We start from the raw sequence: 21,433 nt of genomic DNA on the forward strand, positions 1-21,433 counted from the left end.
GTAATTGTCAATTATAAAAATACAAAATATTTTTAAAAAGTTATTGGACTATAGATTATTATCTATATATACTAAATAGAATTTTAAAAACACTGTACAATTTGTTGCTATTTAGAGATAATGTCTTATATAGTTCAGGCTGGCCTTGAACTGTTCATATGTTACTTGAACTTCTGATGCTCCTGACTCGATACCCCAAGTACTGTGGGCCTGCTCAAACTGTAATTAAATGATGGAAGGCCCATTGTAGGGCTGAAGGGGAAGATGTGTGAGAAAGCAGGATCTCCCATCTTCCAAGGCAGGGTGTTATTTACAGCTGAAAATACAAAGGGGAGGGGTAAGCAGAAGAGGCAATATGGTAAAGTGGAGTTCAGTGAAGCGCTCTGGTTTTACCAATGAGAACCTGCATGTTAGCTGTTCTGACTTCATCTGTGACTGTGAGCTCTCATCTCTGCAGTAAGCCTAGCTCGAATCCCGACAGCACATCGAATCCCGACAGCACATCGAATCCCGACAGCACAGGCATACATCTAGCATACAGTAAATAACTAATGGAACCAGTGAGAGCCTGCTAACTGGAAATGCGGAAGTAAATAGCAGACAAATGACAAAGTAAAAAGGAAAAGCAGGAAATGCAAATGAAGGTAGGTGAGATGAGACAGAAATCTAATATTTTCATTATTATCTGGCAGCAGCACTGTCCAATACAAGCCACTCTGTGATTTTAAATATTCCTATATTTAAAAATTAAAAAGAAACAAGAAAAATTGTAATAATGTTTTATTTAATTCTATAGATCCAAAATATTATCATTTAAAACACATAATGATTATAAACAAATTGAGATTTTTAACATTATTTTGTTTTGTATTAGTAAGTACCTGAAATCCAACATGTTTGCACATTTACAGCATATCTGCATTCAGACGAGCCACACAGTGACTGTTCAGCCCTAAGTGGCTGGTGGCTATGAGACTGGACAGTGTGCCTAAGACTGACTGACTGATTCTAAATCTATACTTGTCATATGTGAGGACAATCCAGCAACAGCCACTATGTGTTGACTAATACAAGGGACGGCCACCTTACAGTAGTCTAGCCAAAACAAAAAGAATCTCAATGTGATCAGCCTTCATATTCAATTATCAATGTACAGAACTACACAGGAGGAATAGCCCCTCACTAAATGGCCTGCTAAAGATGCTCACAGTAAAACTTAGGCTATGGGAAACTTAACACATGAACAAATGAAAACAGGGAATGTTTTTATAGCATGGAGGAAGAATTCATGAATCTAAAACTAAACGAATTTATAAACAAATACAAAGAATGCTCTGCAATGTTCAAAAAATTGAGATTTTTAATATATTAAATAATTATTTTACCTATTAAGAGGATGAAATATTTATGGATAAAATGATATATCTAGAATTTTCTTCAAAATAATATATGAACTGGAGACCGGTGTGGAAGTTGAAATAGGGTACAACTGGCTATGAGTCAGTAGCAGCTGAAGCTGGTCTGTTCTAGTCCATACACATGGGGTTTACTTCACTGCTTGGTCTGTTCTAGTCCATACACATGGGGTTTACTTCACTGCTTGGTCTGTTCTAGTCCATACACATGGGTTTACTTCACTGCTTGCTCTGTTCTTGAAAATTCTTCATTTTCCACAATAACATTTGAAAAAAAAAAAAAAAAAAAAAAACCTAGGAAGCACAAAGATAAATCTGAAAAAAGAAACTCGATTTAAAAAAAGCTTGAAGCCAAGCAATGGTGGCGCATGCCTTTAATCCCAGCACTTGGGAGGCAGAGGCAGGCAGATTTCTAAGTTCGAGGCCAGCCTGGTCTACAGAGTGAGTTCCAGGACAGCCAGGGCTATACAGAGAAACCCTGTCTCGAAAAAACCAAAAAAACAAACAAACAAACAAACAAACAAAAAAAACAAAAAACAAAAACAACAACAACAAAAACAAACCAAAAGCTTGAAGAGAAAACTATAGCTAATGGCTGTGATAAGAATCACCAAGTGGGGGTGGGGGGGAAATGGGGATAGGGGATGCCATCTGAAGTGTAAATAAAATATCTAATAAAAAAAAAAAAATAAAAAAAAAAAGAATCACCAAGCAACCAAGCTAAACTTGGATTTGGATTAACCACTTCAGGCCTGGGGAGAGCCCGTTTGTTCGTTTCTTATCCTTATACAGCCGTAGGAGAACCCATATTTGTACCAATGTAAAGTCTCCCTTGCAGCGCATCTGCATAGGGTATTCTCCATAAGGAAGTAGAACTTTCCTTACAATCTACTCATAAACTATACAAAGTCACCCCTTTACAAAGTTTAAGGTTCTACTTTAACACGCACAAAAGATTCTCAGAAAACCTAAGTCAAACTTAGCAACAGGAATTCAAGACATTAGTGAATATAGCTGAAAAACTTAACTTTTATTTTTCTAATTTTAACCAGGAAGTCAACACTTAGTACTATTTTTTCATGATTTATTTTTTAAAAAGTGCAAAACTACACAATAATATCCCATTACTCCAAGTTTTATTTATTCTTCTTCAAGTCTGAAGAAAATGAGTTAATTTTTGAAGTTCCAAATTTAATTTAAAATGTAACATTTATTCTGAAGTCTACACCCATGAGAATTAAGAATCTCACTGGTCTAAAACCTGACTAGGTTCCTGACTCCGAATTCCTGCTGTACATATGTTAGCTTACACTAAAACATAAAGTTAAACTGGGTGTATATGTTTCATAAAACATTTTCAGGACAGATTAAACATTAAAATTTCATCAAATTTTAACGTAAGCGTTTAATCAAATTAAACTTTTAAAATGCTTATTAACTATAAATTAGTTGCAAATAACCTTTTCTTTCAGGTTTCTCAGAATTTCAAAACAGCTAGTAAGTCAATACAACCTTTAAAATGTCAAAGTATGCTCTCTCTATATATTGCACTTTTTTGATAGGCTGGGCCAGTATCTTCTGTGATGATACAAAAAGTATTGAATACAATATATTTTAAAATCAGTAAGTTCTTGACTAATCTCCCTCAAATTGTAATTATTATTTCTAAAACCTAGGATTTTCTAAGATTTAATTTCTTATTCCAGTTTTAAAATTTAACTGAGTTGGGGAGAGTTTTATTGAGTCTTTATGTCCTTTTTTGGTCCCTCAAAATTTTTCTTTGCTCAAAGAAAAGTTTGAACAAATGACATTTCATGTTTCCTGACTTAATTTAAAAAAAGCTATTATTAATTAAAAAAAAATCTTCAATTTCCTAATCAAAAAACAGTATTAGTATGTGTCTACATATATATGTGTATGTGAGAGAGAAGTTAACTCTGAAATGTCTGTGTATGGCTGTTGGTTCCTTTAGAGGCTTACTAATTTTTTAAATTAATATTTAATAAATTACACACTAGAATCAAGTTAGGAAAAAAACCCTTATTTTGTGAAACTTAAGTCAATTTCCAATATGCTTGACAGAAACAAGCTATTCGTTTGCATCTGCTTTCCAATGAAGACATTACTCAAACTGTCCAATGCTTTACTTCCAAGTGGTCCACTACGGGAGTCTTCAGGGTGTTTTAAGATTGGCTGTAGCTAGAGTTCTGACTTCCATTTGGACCCTGCTCTCCTTCACTGTTCAAATGGGGAAGAAAGAAATTTTATGCCAATTAAAAGATTCATTTTTCAATACTAGGATAGTACTATTAATTTCTGAAGTTCATTATTCTGTGAAGCAATTCTATAAAACAGACACTCCTGATTATAAAACACAAATGTAGAAAAATGAAAATCCAGAAAACTAACAGTTGGTTCTATGTTTTTATTCTTCTGTAACTTGAGGCCCTCATACATAACAAGCAGTCTGGAAGTTAGTGTCCATAAACATTCAAAGATTTAAGTTAGACTTTAGGATTTCATTATTATTACAGGTATCACTCAACATAGAGATTAAAACTTCTGAACAAACTTCCTACAAAAGTAAATCTGACATATAAAATTCTATTTCTACTTTTGAGGAAAATCCAAGGTGTCTTTCAAAAAAAAGAAAAAGGAAAAAAAAAACCTGTTGTCCAATGGTATAATAAAATCATATGGTAATGACAACAAATCTTTATACATCAAAAATATGGTAGTTTCTTGGAAAAATGCTGATTATTAAAATAAAAATAACTAAAGCTGAAGATACCAGTAACTGTGACAATAGGAGAGTGCCTTATCTTGTCCACCATCATCTTGCAGCTTCAGGCCCTGCCATTAGTGGAGAATCACTCAGGGAGCTTCTGTAAAAAATGCATCCAAAGGTAGCTGTTTCAATGACTGCCTTAAGCAGCTCCTAGTAACAGTTCATCATCATCCTCTTCTCAACTGTGACATCACTGTAACCAGCAGCAGTCTAAAAATGCATCTTAGTGTTAAATAACCTCTCTAAGTAACAACTGAGCTTACAGCACGTATTTTCCTTCTCATCTTTCTCTCTTTGAATGATCTGATACACAGAGAGGGCAGAAAGCCACTCAACTAAGTGAACAGATTCATTTAAAACAACAAAAACATCTTAGTACAGGAGGTTCCTCTTTGGTAAAATTATATGTAACTGTGTGCTATGGATCAGAGGATCACTCAGAAGCCAAAATTTATAATCTTTACCATATAAGGTCTTTAAAAATGCTTACTGAAACATATGAAATAGGAGAATAATCATTACTGAAGGGAGAGAAACAACAGAGAGTCAAATGGAAAGAATTACTTTTAAGCTTTTTATCTCTGAATTTCCAATGTTTGTCTAATTCAGTTCAGTTTAAGTACAGAGCGTGGCTATATGTTGAGGGATACCTGTAATAGACCTCCATTGCATTAGAAAAATTACTAGACAGAAGAATTCATCTTAAAACTGAGACAGTCTCAAGGCAGAAATGACATAAGCAGATATAAAGCAATTTTAGTACAAGTTTTTAGAAAAAGATAAAATATAACACAATCTAAGGAAAATATGATAAACATTACATCATGCAGTGAAATTAAATCAGTTTAAAATGTACCTGTTTGGAGGTGGCTTTGGCTTCGGCATCTTACTAAGAATAGTTGCCATCTCTTTTCTCTCATCAAAATTCTTCCACTGCTCATACAGTTTTAAAATAACCCTGATTATTTCCAAAATCTAAAAGAAAATATTTGAAAAGCTCTCAGTAGCAAAAACTAGCAACGTATTAGTATATAAAGAACACACGTCATGTAGGGCGAGGGGACACATGCCTTCATCTCAGCACCTGGGAGAGAGAGGCAGATACATTTCTATGCATTGGAGGCCAGCATGCTACATAGCAAGTTCCAGGCAAGAAACGGCTATACAGTAAGACCATGTTTTCAAAAAAGAAAAGAGTACCTTCTCCATATCCACGGAAAGTTCTGCAAACCATTGTCGAGCGTCTTTCTGCTGTACAACACAGGCTACATGCAGGCAAGCTAGAAAGAAAATCAGAGACAACTGTTCAAATCTAACTGCAAACATAGTTTTAGAACTAAAGATTTTCATAAAGATTGTCTTATTTTCCAAAACTATTTTTAAAAAGTGTAGTAACAATATTCACATACACACCATATTGTTTAAAACAACCTCTAGCTATAGGATGGTTCTTGACACCCTGTCTTCACTGTGGACTGGTCACAGTGAGGGTGCCTTGAGGGAAAATTTGTTATAAGAGAAACAACTCCAACCAAGAAACTAGGACAGGAAAATTCACCTATGCATACTCTCGCAAAGTAGTCAAATCACACCCAGAAGTCAGTGACAAAACAAAGCCCTACCTAACCAATGCACTGCTAAGTCTTAAAAATGTTTGTTGAGGGTCCAAAATTCCTTGAACCCACAGATCACTAGGGCAACCAGGAATGTTAATCATACACGATGTCTCCTAAAAAGGAGGAAATAAAATTCCAGCATTTCATCCAGAAAGCTGAGGGTGGATATTCTTGATGACTTAGTGACTTTTTGCTATCTGTAGAGGCAGACCTCATTCAGGCAGACCTCATGCAGATCCCCCAGAATGTCCATCCCAGATCCCCCCTCCCTGGACCTTTATCTTTATCTCTCAGTTAATAGAACCCATCCTTAGGGGATATAATCTAAATTTTAAAAAACTAAATTTCACTTAGGTGTTTATTGGCCTTTGTACTATTAGTCACATTTGGTTAGGCAAGCTTTGAAAAGTGTCTTGTGTGGTATGGGTTCAATTCCCACCCACATTAAAAAACCAAAACTAACCAAGACAAAGCTGGGAAGAGGGATGGAGAGATGGCTTAATAGGCTAAGAGCACTGGTTCTTCCAGCATTTGGGTTCAATTCTCAGCACTGATATGACTGAACCAACTGTTACTGCAGTAATGGGGACCCAATGTATTCTTCTGGCTTCTGCAGGCAATACATACACATAATGCACAGACACACATGCAAGCCAAACATCCATACACATAAAAGAATAATCTTGGGCATGACAGCACACACTGGTAATCTCTGGAATACACAGTAAGTCAGCCTAGCCTAATAAATGAGCCCTAGGTCTCAGTAAGATACCCTGTTTCAAAAAGGTAGATGGCTCCTGCAGAATGAAAAAGGTTAACCTCTAGCCCCTACCATGTGTACCCTGCCTTCACATGAACTTGCCCATACTCACAGAATACACACAAACACACTTACTTTAATATTTCAAAACATAAAAGATTATATATAAAATATAAAAGCTACTGATCTCAGTAAGACTACCTGAGAGGAACACAGACCACACAGGTGGCAAGACCATATCCTGCTATTTCTTCCTATCTACACAAACCCAGCATCTTTTCTCACTGAACATAGATATTAGATAAGAGTCCCACCAAGTCCAGTGATTTACAAGAGTCACCAGTGAGGCTAGAGAGGTGGCTCAAAGAGCACTGGCTGCTCTTCCAGAAGACCTGAATTCAATTCCCAGGACCCACATGGCAGCTCACAACTATCGGTAAATACAGTTCCAGGGAATCCAACACCCTCATTCATACATACATGCAGGCAGACTAAACACCAATGCATATGAAATAAAAATAAGCAAATCATTTAAAAAAAAGGCACCAATGCCATTAACTTATATCGACCTCTAGTATAAGGTTGAAAACCAGCAATGTTTATGACATAACTGAAAAGGGGCGCTGGAGAGATAGCTGGAGTATTTAGAATACTTATTGCTCTTGTAGAAGAACTGGGTTCAATTCCTAGCACCCACATGGTGGCTTACAACTATCTCTAATTCCAGGGGATATAGTGCCTTCTTCTGGCCTCCATGGGCTCCAGGCATGTGTGTGTTACATATACATACATGCAGGTAAAAATATTCATACATATAAAACAATAATCTAAAAGAAAAATTTAAAAAGACATAACTGAAAAAAATAGAACAAAGGAGGAGGAAGAGGAAGAAGAGGATGAGGAGGAAGAAGAAGAGAAGGAAGAAGAAGAGAAGGAGAAGGAAGAAGAGGAGGAAGAGGAGGAGGAGGAGGAAGAAGAAGAAGAGGAGGGTGTTTAGAAGGGAGTCATGAAAATCAACAGAAGGAGGAGAGAAAGAAGGAGCAGAATCTATTAAGTCTTTGGACATAATAGACACCTGGTGTTCTACAGGATATGCCACTTAACTATTAAAACAACTGTTTATAAAGTTATTATCCCTTCCACTATTTTACAAAATAGAAAAAAATAGATAATTGTTTTTACAACTGTATAGGAAGCAATGTTCAAATCTGGTCTACTTAACTCCCAAGACAGTGCTAGCCATCACTGTGCACTTCCTACACTCCGTGAGATGTCAGCCAAGTTCTCCTAGTAACAGAAGCATAGATGCTTCTTTCCTTAAGTTCTAGAGCATTTGACTGGATTCAGAAATAGAAAACAGAACCAGTTATTTATAAGACAACTACTATCAGCATTTAGTCCTGAATTTCCCCCCATAAGCAAATACAAACTTTGCTAAGATACTAGTTAAAATTATTTTAAATGAATTAAAGGGCGGACAGGGAGGGGAAGCCTTATCAAAAAAAGTGAAGGAGAAAAATAATGCTAATCTGAGATGGTTGTAGTGTGTGATTATTGAAAGCTCACATTCAAGATTAATCTACTACTACAAAATATAAAATCATGTAAAATTTATTCTAGGATGACCTAAAGAGGCAAAAAACCCCAGCTAACCAATAAAGGCCCACCAAATTTACATACCTAAAGCTATCATGAAAGGAGGATACAGAAGACAAAGATCCGTCCTGTAGGTATCATTCACTATCCTCCTGTAGAAACAGAAATCTTACCATTACTAAAATCACAACTACTTCATTAACTGTAACTTCTCCCAAAGAGAAAGAACCAGATTTCCCTCCCATCTTTGTACACTTAAATCCCTGTTTGGTTACTGACCCCAGCCACAGAAATGACACACAGAGGCCAAGCAATGGATGCATGAGTGGGACAACAAGGGGACACATATTACTTAATATAAAACTTATGTATTAGTCAGTATAGTATTAGTCAGAAGAATAGTAGACTGTTCTTCCAGAGGTCCTGAGTTCAATTCCCAGCAACCACATGGTGGCTTATAACCATCTTTAATGAAATCTAGTGCCCTCTTCTGGTCTTTGGGAATACATGTAAGAGACTGCTGTATACATAATGAATAAATAAATCTTTAAAAAAGTAAATAAATAAATAAAAATAAAATGTCTTGGGACATTTTAATAAGTAAGCCATGTGTTTAGTTGTCAGTTCTCCTGTCTAGTAAGTAATATATGAGTAACTTCTGCTCTAGTTACCATGCAAGCGGAAGCAACACGTCTTCTTGGCCCATGTCCTGCACATACTGGAGCAAAGGTCTATACGGATGATACACTATCAAGCAACAGTCCTAGAAACAGTTTAAAAATATATATGTGTAAAAAACAGATGTATTATAACATAAAACAATAAAAGGGTATCATTTTCCAACAACTTGTTCTGTGTTTCAAATTAATTTCTCTGTCTCATACTTTCATTTTCATTCTTTTACTCAAATATGACCCTATGCTACTGTAACAGTGAAGGCAGTGCTCTCTCTGGAATATACCTTGCTAAATCAGATGGTACCCAGTCAGCATCCATTCTTTGCTTTAGAGACTTAAAGTGTCACATCTGCAACACACTAAGAGCCTCTTATTAGTTTATAAATCTACAATTCTCAACTAGAGGACCAGGATTCTGACAAAGACATAATCTGTCTTTAACCCTACAACATGCACAATTTGTGCAAAGAATTTGCAATGGTCCTGGCTTATTTACTTGTAATCCTTATTAAAGTTACAAGAAAATAAAAAAAATTTTTTTGCAGCCCAAGTAAGATAATTTATTTTACAGCCTTCAGAAAGGAAGTAGGTGATGATGGTCTTATTTTCCTATGACTTTGCCATTATATATCATTTGGATGTATTAAATTTTAACCTCCTTTCAATACAACCCATCAAATTTTTACTGTATTATGGAAAAATATACATACCATTAATTCTAAGAGGTAAAATTCACATTCTAGTATCTGTTTAAAAAAAAAAATCACCCAGTGAAAATAAGCATAATTACATAAATATCTACTGTCTCCTAAGGGCTGAGAATAAAGGCTTATGCCATTATGCCTGGGAAAATCTGCTTTTATTATTAGATAATACATTTTAAATTCTTATTAAGGAAAAGACAGTATTATGTCTTTTTTTTTTGGGGGGGGGTCTTGGAATTGAACCCAAAGTCTCAAATATGCCAAGCACTTATTTTGCTACTGAGCCACAACCAGAATTCCTTAAAAAAAATTAAAAAGTTATAAATGTTAGAAACTTCAGATTTAAGTCATGCATGGTGGCACATGCCTTTAATATCTGAGTTTGAGGTCAGCCTGGTCTACAGAGCAAGTCTGAGAGTTCCACGACAGCCAGAGCTAAACAGAGAACTCCTGTCTTGAAAAAACAAAACAAAACAAAAAAGAAACTTCAAAATTTTCTATGTACTTTCTATTGACAAATGTACAGTGCAACGATCTCTACTTAAGAGAATAAACAAATTCCCTGCAAGGTGGGAAATGGTACATCTATTAAAATATTAACATGAATTCAACAGGTAATTTTTCAAAACCAGTTTTCAAACTGCTCCAAGTGAGACACACTGGTGTAACCTGGAAACACTGATGCTAGACCACTGCCACTCCAAACCTGAATATTATGCTGTAATTTGGAGAAGTCCCAACTTCAATATTATTGAAAGCATCCTACGGTGATTTAACTGGGATCCAAGATAATTACTGTTAATTACCAACAGAAAAATATAGAGAAGCTACTGAGACTTACTCTAAAAATAATATATATATTTATAGTACTTGAAACTTCCATTTCTAAGATGTTCTGAAGTTTATCCTAATATAAAATGGAGTTAGTTAATACAGAGTTTTATATAATATACTTACATGATTCATCCTGTAAGGAAATTCCTTTGGAAAGGCATATGAAAATCTAGTTTTTACTATAGGAAACAAAACAAAACAGTTAAAACCAAGAAAATGCCAGCATGAATTTATCCTAAAGTCCTTTAACATAGTTCCAAATATTAGAAGGTGTGCTATATTACCCTCAGTAGGTGCTCTCAGAAATAATTAAACTTTATTTCTATGGAGGCCAAAGATTAAGTGGTAGGAAGCATCCTTGCCTATACAATTGAACAGTTTCAATTTTATATTAAAAAAAAAGGTTCATGTTGGCCAGATATGGTGGTTCATGCCTTTAATCCCAGCACTCAGGAGGCAGAAGCAGGCGGATATCTGAGTTTGAGGCCAGCTTCATCTACAGAGAGTTCCAGGGATGAATACAGAACACATAACAAAAAAGGTGGGAGAGAAAAGTTAGGATAATATACAAAAATGTTGCCAGTAATCACTGAGACTCAAAGTTTGTTTTAACTAACAGATACTTTCAGAACTTATCAGTGTTTCTCTTCCAAAAGACATTAACAAACAAAATATATTTATTTACTTATTTTTAGTTTTTTGAGACAAGGTCTCATTATTAGCCTTGGCTGGCCTGGAAACTATATAGACCAGGGTTATCTCAAGGTCATAGAGATCTGCTGGCCTTTGCCTTGTGCTGGTATTAAAGGCATGCACCACCACATCTCACCAAAACATTTTAATAAAAGTGTAAGTATACATGTGAAGTCTCTAGGTGATTTTCTTATACTACACAGTTACTATTTGCATTCACTAATAAAGTACAAATGAAAAACCATTGTTTACTAACTCAATTAGTCCTAAGTTCTATTTAAGTTCTATTGAGAAAACTGTATTCAAGTCATTACAATACTTAAACCAACTAGGATATGAACTGGTAGCTCCAGCAGCTCTGTTTTGTAATTCCTTCCTCTAGTACAAGTGACTTCACTCAAAGTAAGGAATTCTGTGCATTTTATTATTACATTCTCATAAAGGGTATTTTATAAATTAGGTACTCTACAATGAATTTAGGTAACATCTGCCAAGATCTGAAATCTTCAACTACTTAAACTTGACATTAGGAAAATCATATTTTCTCTAATTTTGAAAATGTTCCCATTAAGGTTTCTGGGTTTTATGACTCCTTTAAATATAAGCAGGGTGTAAAGTACATATATAAAACTGATTCCTATTACTGGCAGAGAATCAATAAAGTAAAATAATGTCTGTATAAGACCAGCATAGTGGCACACACTGTTAGTTCCGGCACTCAGGAGGCAGGTGAATCTGAGTTTCAGGCCAGCCTGGTCTACACAGTGAGATCCTGTTTCAAAAGTCTGTGCACTGATACACATCACCAAGCCCTGGACTTAGACACCTAACACCTCCCCTGAGATTAGACCCACTTTATGCTGTCAGCTTCTCTCCCACTACATGTTTAAATGATCCACATTTTTGCTTTGTTTTTTAAGACTGGGTTTCTTTGTGCAGCCCTGGCTGTTCTAGAACTTGTTCTGTAAATCAGCTTGACTCTGCCTTCCTAGTGCTGGGATAAAAGGTGTATCCCACCACTGCCCAATCTACAGTTTTTAAACTTGCTACTTATCTATGTTTGTACATGCACACATGTGTATACCATGATGTGGTTGGATGTCAAAGAACAACTCATGGGTTCTAGGAGTCAAACTCAGGTCATTAAGTTGAGCCATCTCTCCACGGCTACGTAGTAAAACTCTGTCTCAGGAAACTAAAACAACAACAAAAAAATAATTTACATGCTCAAGTCCTAAACCCCCACTGCCTTTGAAGGGGAGTGTACCTGGAGAGGACCTTTACAGCAAAGAGGGTCAGCAGTTAAGAATCCTTGCTGCTCTTGCAGAGGACCAATGTTCAGTTCCCATTGCCCACAGATGGTGGCTCACATCAGCCTACTATACCTACAGCTCCCTTTTTTGACTTCTTCAGCCTCCCATATGCACAAACACCACACATATAAGCATAAATAAAATACGTAATTAAAAAAAAAGAAGTAAAGCTTAAGGACATAAGTCTATAGGAATGGACAATGGGGTCTGAATATAAAGTATCCCCCATGACTCATGTTGAAAACTAAGCCATCAGCTGCAGGATGCCATCACTGAGTGATGATGAAGTTTCTGAACAAAAGGCTCAGTTCACTGATGGAGCCATAACTGAAAAACCAAATGGGAGATAGTAAAGCTGGGATGGTAGGGCCTGATTACAGGAAGTGGATCCCTGGGAGTGTGACTAAAGAGTACTTCTTGTCCTCGGTCTCCTCCATGTTCTCTGCTTTTAGCCTTTCATTGTGATGTTTCTTGCCTTGACACAGGCCTAAAATGACGGAAGCAGCAAAGTACAGACTGAAGCTGTAAGTCAAAATAAACCCTTCCTTTAAGACTGCTTCACTCAATATTTTTCACAGCAGCAAGACATCTAAGTGTTGTCTTTTTGTTTGTTTTGTTTTTTGGTTTTTGGTTTCATTATGTAGCCCTGGCTGTTCTGTAACTAGCTCTATAGACCAGACCGGCTTCGAACTCGCAGATCTACCTGCCTCTGCCCCCAAGTGCTGGGATTATCCTATAATACTGTAATATACTGTATCCTACTGCTGCTGTCTTGATATGATGTAGAAGACATATAGCAGGTGAGTAGAGACCTATTCTACTTTAGCAGGTGAAGCACTGCAAGCATAAGGAAACCAGAGTTCGGATCCCCAGACACATAAATTCCGTGTGTGCAGTCCATCTGTAATTCAAGCCTCTGAAAGCAGAGTCAGGATATCTACTCCCCAGAGCAAGCTGGCTAGTGGTAAGACTAGCCATATTGGCAAGCTCTGTGTTTAATTTAGAGACCCTGCCTCACCAAATAAGGTGGAAAAGAAATGACAGATGACTCTCCACATCAACTTCAGGACTTGACATCTATGCATGTACAAGTACATACATGGCAACCTCATACAAATATGCATGCACATATAGCAAACTACACACACTCTCACACACAAAAACACACATTTTAAAAAAGGATTTAGATATGAGAAAGATAGTGAGTTATGCCTGTAGTAAACTCAGTATTTAGGACTTGAAGCAAGAGAACTACCATAAGTTCCAGGTCAGAGTACACAGTGGTGAATCACTGTCTCAAAAGTTCAAAATCAAACACACACACAAACCTAAGGTTGAGAGCTAAAGCAACTTGCTTAAAAGACTATGTTCCTGGATAGGGACAAACACAACCAGAAAGAGACAGAAACGGTGTAAAAGCCAGCTCATCTAGGGCCAGAGGTGGCTCAGCAGTTAAGATCATTTTCTCAGAGGATCCAAGTTTGGTCCTCAGAACCCACACCAGGCAGCTCACAACTTTCTATAATTCCAGCTACAGGGGACTGATGCCTCTGGCCTCCTCATGTACCTATACTCACATGCAAACACCCATATGCAAGCACACACCTCCACAGAATTAAAAATAAATCTTTAAAAACATAAGAGTTGCTAGACATGATGATAAAAGCTTTTAATCTCAGCATTCAGGAGGCAGATTTTGTGAGTTCCAGGATAGCCAGGGCTAAAGTGACACCCTGCCTCAAAAAGCAAAACAAAGAAACAAATAAATGAAAATTAGCTCAATTGACTCACTACAGTCAGTATTCTATTTTTTTCGTACCATAGTTTTCAACTTGAAGGTCTGAAAATACATAATTCCCATCAATACAACTCATTTTTTTTTTTTTTTTTTTTTTTTTTTTTTTTTTTTTTTTTTTTTTTTTTTTAACCACTGAGAAGTACTGTCATCCAGGCGTGCTGGCCCACACTTCTAATCTAAACTGGAGATTAACAGTCCTCCTTGGTAAGTAGAAGCTAGAGGAGCCCAAGTTTCAGATGAGACTTGCTCTCAAAATTAAAAAGAAGAAAAGTAAAACCAAACCAACAACAAAATAACAAAAAAAAAAAAAAAAAAAAAACCAAACCCAAACCCACCCCACCCCCCCCCAAAAAAAAAAACACAAAAAAGGTTGTGGTCTCATGTAGTCCAGGCTGGCCCAAACTCACTATGTAGGTATGGAAACTCACTATGTAAGTATGGCTTGCCTTAACTCCTAATCTACCTTCCAAGCACTGACACTACATCAGGAAAATCAACTTGTTTTCAAACATTGTTTCTTGTGAAACATGCTAATGATAATGTATTCTTTGGAGCTATAATAAACTCACCTACATGTGGTTCATTACAAAACAAAGCCAAACAAACAAAACAAAACAAAACAAAACAAAACAAAACAAAAATCTGTATGTTTACAGAGCTTTTCTTTAGATTTCATCCTTAAAACAGAAGACACTTTTTGCACTTACATACAGAAGTAGTAGCAGCAATCAATCTTGTATTTGAGACAACACCAAATTCCTAGAGAAAAGTGAATGAGATCAAGTACTTAATAATCCAAAAAACTTTAAAGATATCTGAGTTCTATGCCAAACACATTTCCAAGCTCTTCTCAAGTTTACAGTCTATTAGCTTTTCTTGAATTTTCAATAATTTGGGTTGGCAATATTGTTCAATGGCATACTCCTGGCCTACCAAGAATGTACAAGACCCTGTGTTCAATCCTTAGCACAATTAATCAGCCAACCAATCACGCAATGTACAAATATCAACCTTTCTGAAAGAATGAAAGTTGTAATGGAATATAAGGCTTCTTAGGGGCTAGAGAGATGGCTCAGTGGTTAAGAGCACTGGCTGCTCTTCCAGAGGTACTGAGTTCAATTCCCAGCAACCACATGGTGGCTCATAACCATCTATCTATACTAAGATCTGATGCCCTCTTCTGTCATGCAGGTGTACATGCAGATAGAGCACTCATAAACATAAAATAAAGATTTATTAATCTTTTTTTTAAAAAGGCTTCTTAGGTAAGTTATCATTTTCCTTTGCAACCTTATACACTACCACTATAAAAATAACTAGAATTTATCATGTAATACATTTTAAATGTACTCTTATTTAATTTCAGATAAACCACTTAAGATTTCCAAACTACTTACTTTCTTTTAAAGTATAAAAAGTAAGAACTGGTATCTTATTTAACAAATTAAAACTATTCAAATGCCTTCTATTAAAAATATGTAATCTATAACTTTATGTGTGTGAACATATATTTATATTTAAATTTAAACTTCAAAACCTAGTAAGTAAAACTAAAAACTCAAAACTGGAGACAGTATGATTTTGTACACAATTTCTATTCAATTAGACAAAACACAAAGATTTGGTTATAGTTAAGAATTAAAATGCAACATACTGAGAGGGTAAATGCAAAAGCTACCTGGAATTGATACCTGCTTGCAAAGGGAGAATCAGTGTTTCCAATGGAGTGACACTGGTCATATCAACACACTCTAAAGCTGCCCCTAGGCCCAGGAGTAGTCAGACAACACAAAATTAACTCCATGGTTTTTGTCCTTGCCTTTTTTTTTCCTTGCAGGCTTTTTTGCTTTTTACTGGTTTTGTTTGTTTTGATATTTGTCTTTTTTTTTGTTGTTGTTGTTTTACTTTTTGCTTTGTTTGAGACAAAGAAAATGAACACTAAGTTGGGTGGGTAAGGAAGAGGATCTGGGAGACGCTGGGGAGGGGAGAAAACATGATCAAAATACATTGTGAAAAACTAATTCAACAACCAAAATTGAAAATACACCTCACCTACAAGACCTCTTTATTCAAAACAGCATTCTATACACATATCTGGTCCTAAGGACTGAAACCAGGCCTCATGGAAACTTGGCAAACACTCTATAACTGACTTCTATAACTAGATGTACTCAAACTTTATCTTAAGAAACCATGGACAGAGTCAATTTAGGTTCCTAGAAAGAGTTTTAGTATTTCTAATATAGTCAATTCTGCTTACTAGATAATAAAGATGTCATGGGTGCTTCTAAAATAAAAATGAACACAAAAGAAATACAAACTTACTGGCTAAAATCATATTCAATTCACATGGATACAATTATTCTAAAGACATTACCTAAGAACAAAAACAATAGACTAGGAATTATGTGGATTAGTTAAGAAAAAAGCCAGTTCTCAGAATCTATACTATTTGGGTTTAAGCTGAACGTGAAACTTTTTCAGTAATACTGAAAACAGTAAGTTTTAGTCGAAATGCAGTCCCTGGTCTAAGTCCTTATCTGTCTTTTCTCTTACCTACCTTTCCTGCTCTCATTATCCACACTTTTCCTTACTAGAGTCTACAAAGTCGTTCCTGGTCTTTCACTCCCCCACAATGGCTTGTTACCAGAGAAGACTGGTGCAAATAGAAAGCATATGATATGGGCAAGGAGTAACAACATTATCAGGCTACAGTAGGCAAGCTGTGCTACTCAACACAACCTAGCACCAAACACTGTCCTTTGGTTTGTTTGTTTGTTTGACGACAAGGTCTTACTACATAGCTCTGGGTGTCTTGGAACTCAGAATTCACTATGTGGTTCAAGCTGGCCTTGAACACACAGAGACCCACCTGCCTCGGCCTCTCAGGTGCTGGGATTAAAGGCATGCACCGCCACATTTAACCAAACAATCTTTTAAAGATTAAAAAAAGCAATTAAGTTATAATATGAAGCTCTAGACTATTAGGACTCACTGCCTTAGTTTCCTCATTTATAAAACTGAAGACTGTAAGTGTTACAGCTCTGAGGGGAAAGGTTTCCTCTATGAAAGTATTGTAGCTGAAGACAAAGTTCTCTCATGGACCCGTTACAGTTCTGAGGGGAATGGTTTCCCCAGTGTTGCATCTCTGAAGGAAAGGCATCCTTCTAGTCAGGAGTCAAGGAATACTGCAACAAACTTCACACAAGAGATTTGTTAGGAAGGACAAGAGTTGTTTGCAACTCTGCCTGGGCGAGGAGCAGCAGGGAACTGAGAAGGCAGGCTTTATTTGAAAAGTGGGGGCAGGGTTGTTCTCCAGGGTAGCATGGGATTGATGTGATTTTTGTGGCTTGATCTTGGGGCAAGCTCAAATACTGGCAGGATTCTTTTCCTTGGCCTTGGTTTCTTGCTTGGGCTCAAGTCAAGGTCAGGGTGTTCCTTTCCTGGTCTCATGGTCAAGTCAGGGTCAGGGTGTTCTATCCTTGGTCCTTTACCCTACATGGACACTGCTGTTGTATACTTCACAGTTATAGGATTGAATTAGTACTTTTAAAGGGTCTCATTAAATCATCTGATACATAGTGACATATTTATTTTAAAAAATATAAATATTTGCAAGATGTCTATATTAGTTCATATAAACTACCACCTATGATTATCCATACAAAGAATGAATATATATACGCACACACACACACACACACACACATATATATATATATATAAAATTAACCAGACATAGTGATACATTGATGAAGAACAGAAAATTGTTTTATACCTCTACTTTGGATGCCAGAAACACACATGTAGGAGCCATTAATACAGGATCTATACTTTTCAGTGAATACCTAAAATATGATCAGACAAGAGTTAAATGATGACGGTTTAGAAAACACACTGGGGTGGGGGTGGAGTCATAATTCTATAGTAAACAAGTGATTTACTTATATATTGTACATGTAAATTAGAAAAGAATTTCAATCAGGCACAAATAAAATAAAATAAAATAAAACAACCATACCTAGCATAAAATCTCTTGAAATAGACTGTAGCAGTAGCAATAACTTGTTGCCTTAATTTAAGATGTTCACCTAATGCTTGGATAACTGAAAAAGAATAAAGTTTAAATGTAGTATCTGTCATCAGTATACTAGCATTAACACCATTAACTTTTATCAGTGATTTCTTTATGTCGCAATCATGAACATTCACACCTGGCACACAATTACACCCTCTGAACCTCAGTAGTCTAAGACTTGCATATGCAGCAATAGTCATAAACAAGAAACTTCCTACAATTTATCTTTGCAATAAGCAGGTTGAATATCAAATACTCTTTTTTTTTGGTATATCAAATACTCTTAATTTACTACACATTTTAATGCTTTTCATAGTATCTATAAAAGTAGCTTTAAAAATTAAGATATTGTTATTTACCAAGAAATCCATAGTTAATCTTTGATATAAGAAAAAGGTAGGTTTGCAGAGAGTAACAGACTTAAAGACTAGGTGACAGGATGGGAGCGATAGCTCAGGAGTTGAGAGCACTACCTATTCTTGCATAAGACCTGTGTTCCATTCCCAACACCCACATGGTGGCTCATAACCATCTGTAACTCCAGTCCCAGGGGATCCAAACCTCCTGTGCATCAGGCACAGCATGTAATGAACAGGTATAGGCAAAATACCCAGACACATAAGAGAAATAAGTAAAATTAAACACAAACAAACAAAAACAGGTAACAAAGCTATCCCAGACACAGTAAAGGTCTCTTGACTAAATCTCCGTCTTGCCAATGCAAAGTTATAAGGTAAAATGACAATGACAGGATGTTAATTTAAAGAATCATTTATTTTTAAAGTATTTTGCTTAGGTCAACCTTAGAAATGGGCCTCACTCAAAATGCCTGAGATTAGTCAACATTATGCTTATAATACATAATAAGGTGCAAAAAGTGTTACCCAGAACACTGAAATGATAAATGTGTAAGTAGAAGCATTAACTATAGACTGTAACAATTCATTGAAATTACCATACAACATAGTGACCAACTATACTATTTCAACCAATGTAAAAGTTTACCATTTGTAAAAAATATTTGTAATTTCCAATATTCCTCTTCTGAGAGAAACTTTAGGTCTTTCTGGCGCTCTTTCAACAGATCTTGTTTATCCAAAATCCACTGCAAACTAGAACAAGTAAAGATGTTAAAAACACGGTATAGAAGAAAGCCAACAAGCAGGAAGGAACGGGGGAGGAGTTGTTTGAGGTGGTGGGGTACTGGGAGGAGAGAAGGCTGATACTGGACTATAAAGCCAATAAGTAAATTAATAGAAAAAAAAGCCAACAAGCAAAAACATCTAAACACTAAGATTTAATAAGTTGATCATATTCTAGGAGGTCCCTTTCTCCCTCTCCCTCTGTTTCTCTCTCTTTCTTGTTTCTCTGTGTAGCCCTGGCTGTCCTGGAACTTCGTCTGTAAACCAGACTAGCCTCACGCTCACAGGGATAGGCCCCTCCCCATCACCACCAAGTTCTGGGATTAAAGGGCATGCAGCACTGTGCCCGGCTTCTCTTTTTGGAGGTCTCGCTGGGAATGCCCGCTGAGGCAGGTAGAGCACTAGCCTACGTCAGCATTAACTCTTCACACCAGGTCTCTAAAATACCGAGTAAATGACGCGCAACAATGAAATACCTGAGTTCCTCAATACACGCTCATCTATTTCAAGTAAATTCAGCCTGGAGCAAATTTTACATTTTTCTACTTTAATCTCTTTTTCAATCATCACCCCCAAGTGTTTTCATCATCACCCCCAAGTTTTTCAGTCTTGTTGGACCCACCAATGGAATCCCTTTGGTTTTTTTGGATGCTATTTGTGACTGTTTTGCTGACTATCTTCATAGAATTTTGTGTCAATCAGTTTGACTGCCGTTCTGTCTGGTCTATAAACATGGGTGCTGGGGATGCCATTTTAAACTCTCAGGTAAGTTATTCATCAGATTTCTCTAGCTTTTCAGTAGCCCCCTGGCAGGCTCAGCAAGACCATTTGACTAAGAAACAGGAGAACTTGAGGGTAAAAAAATCTCTTGATGGTTTCAAAGATTCTCTACCTCTTTCTCAATTTCCTTCATAGTGTCATGTGTACAAAGCACCAGCACATAGGTTCTCATGCCTTTAATTCCAGCACTCAAAGGCAGAGGCAGGCGGATCTCAGTAAACTGGAGCCTGGTTTATTTCGTGAAATCAAGGACAGCCAAGGCTTAACCCAGAGAAATCCTGCCTCCAAGGGTGGAAGTGGGGATAGGGCTGGGGTATGGGGTGTGTGTGTGTGAATCTAGGCATAAAACTGAGCCAGGAAGCTGAAGATAGAAACAAGCACGACTCACTCCTCTCCTCTAAGTAAATATTAAATCTACAAGAAGGCGAATGACAAGAGATTATAATACCACTGCTATTAACAAAACTAGCAAAAGCAAACCATATCCGTCGGAAACAGGCAACCTCACTGAGCTACAAAGGGTCACTTTCCTTTGCCTGTGCCCACATCATCCCACCAATCAAACCCCCAAATCTGAAATGAAACCGCCTCAGTCTCCCTTTCGGAGACGGGACCCCTTACCTCATACCCATCCATCCCTCGAACTCAGCTCCCCTCTGCTCCCAGCACACAATTGCGCTTCGGACCCCCGGCTTCTCAGGGAGGGGTCACCCCAGCGGCCAGGATGGAAGCCCCGAGGGAATGGCAGGCCCAATCCTCCCGTGCCCCAGACCCGGTCCCACGCGAGAAAATGGAAGCTCACTTACTAGTGGGAGCTCTGCCAGAAGTTCCCTGCCATGGAATACTGCTTGCCCTGATACAAAAGCACCAGCCGGCAAAGCGGCCCGCGGAGCGACCATAGACACAGTCCAGGCGACTGTGCTCCTCAGTCAGACTGGCTGGACTGAACGCCACAGCAACCGCAGCCAGAGGAAGAGAACAGCACCCTCGTCGCCTTGACGCCGGTCGACAACACTGAGCGCCGTTCACCGGTTCCGGCTGACAAAAGTTCCGGCCCGCCCTAGTAGCAGAGGAAGCAAGCAAACGTCAGGCTGCCAATGGGCGTGTTGAGGCGGGTCCCCGGAAGTAGAGTAAACACAGGCGGAGGCTCCTGGTAGTGAGAGGCTCTCCCGGAGGTCTTCTGCGAGTTAATCTCTTAGAGTATCCATAGCCTGGGTCTGATGCGGTTTTCCTTTGGGT

At 37.3% G+C, this 21,433-nt stretch overlaps 1 protein-coding gene across 3 annotated transcripts; it reads right to left on the reverse strand.

Moving 5' to 3' along the window:
- Positions 1-764: 764 nt before the first annotated feature.
- Positions 765-21,234, reverse strand: Ccnc (cyclin C). 3 transcript variants are annotated; one of them, XM_076924089.1, is made up of 12 exons: positions 21,001-21,234; positions 19,278-19,384; positions 18,216-18,300; positions 17,973-18,042; positions 14,902-14,953; positions 10,514-10,569; positions 9,563-9,598; positions 8,847-8,938; positions 8,260-8,327; positions 5,404-5,483; positions 5,060-5,178; positions 765-3,653 (listed from the first exon to the last, which is right to left on the reverse strand). In XM_076924089.1, exons 1-12 carry the CDS (start codon positions 21,030-21,032, stop codon positions 3,599-3,601), a joined length of 852 nt encoding a protein of 283 aa, XP_076780204.1. In that variant the 5' UTR covers positions 21,033-21,234; the 3' UTR covers positions 765-3,598. The 3 variants fall into 3 exon arrangements, with proteins under 3 accessions (XP_076780204.1, XP_076780205.1, XP_076780206.1); XM_076924090.1 differs by having other exon boundaries at positions 2,425-4,300; positions 21,001-21,210; XM_076924091.1 differs by lacking the exon at positions 765-3,653 and adding an exon at positions 4,297-4,413 and having other exon boundaries at positions 21,001-21,167.
- Between the last annotated feature and the right edge of the window lie 199 nt (positions 21,235-21,433).

This window comes from Arvicanthis niloticus, chromosome 25 (assembly GCF_011762505.2).
Source record: "Arvicanthis niloticus isolate mArvNil1 chromosome 25, mArvNil1.pat.X, whole genome shotgun sequence".
NCBI lineage: Eukaryota > Metazoa > Chordata > Mammalia > Rodentia > Muridae > Arvicanthis > Arvicanthis niloticus.

Coding starts and splice junctions, on each gene's coding strand:
- Ccnc (XM_076924089.1), bottom strand. CDS start 21,032: ATGGCAGGGAACTTCTGGCAGAGCTCCCACTA. Junction 9,599..10,513: donor TTCCTTACAGGATGAATCAT/GTAAGTATATTA, acceptor TTTTTTAAACAG/ATACTAGAATGTGAATTTTA. Junction 5,484..8,259: donor TCCTTTCATGATAGCTTTAG/GTATGTAAATTT, acceptor TTTTCTTTCTAG/CTTGCCTGCATGTAGCCTGT.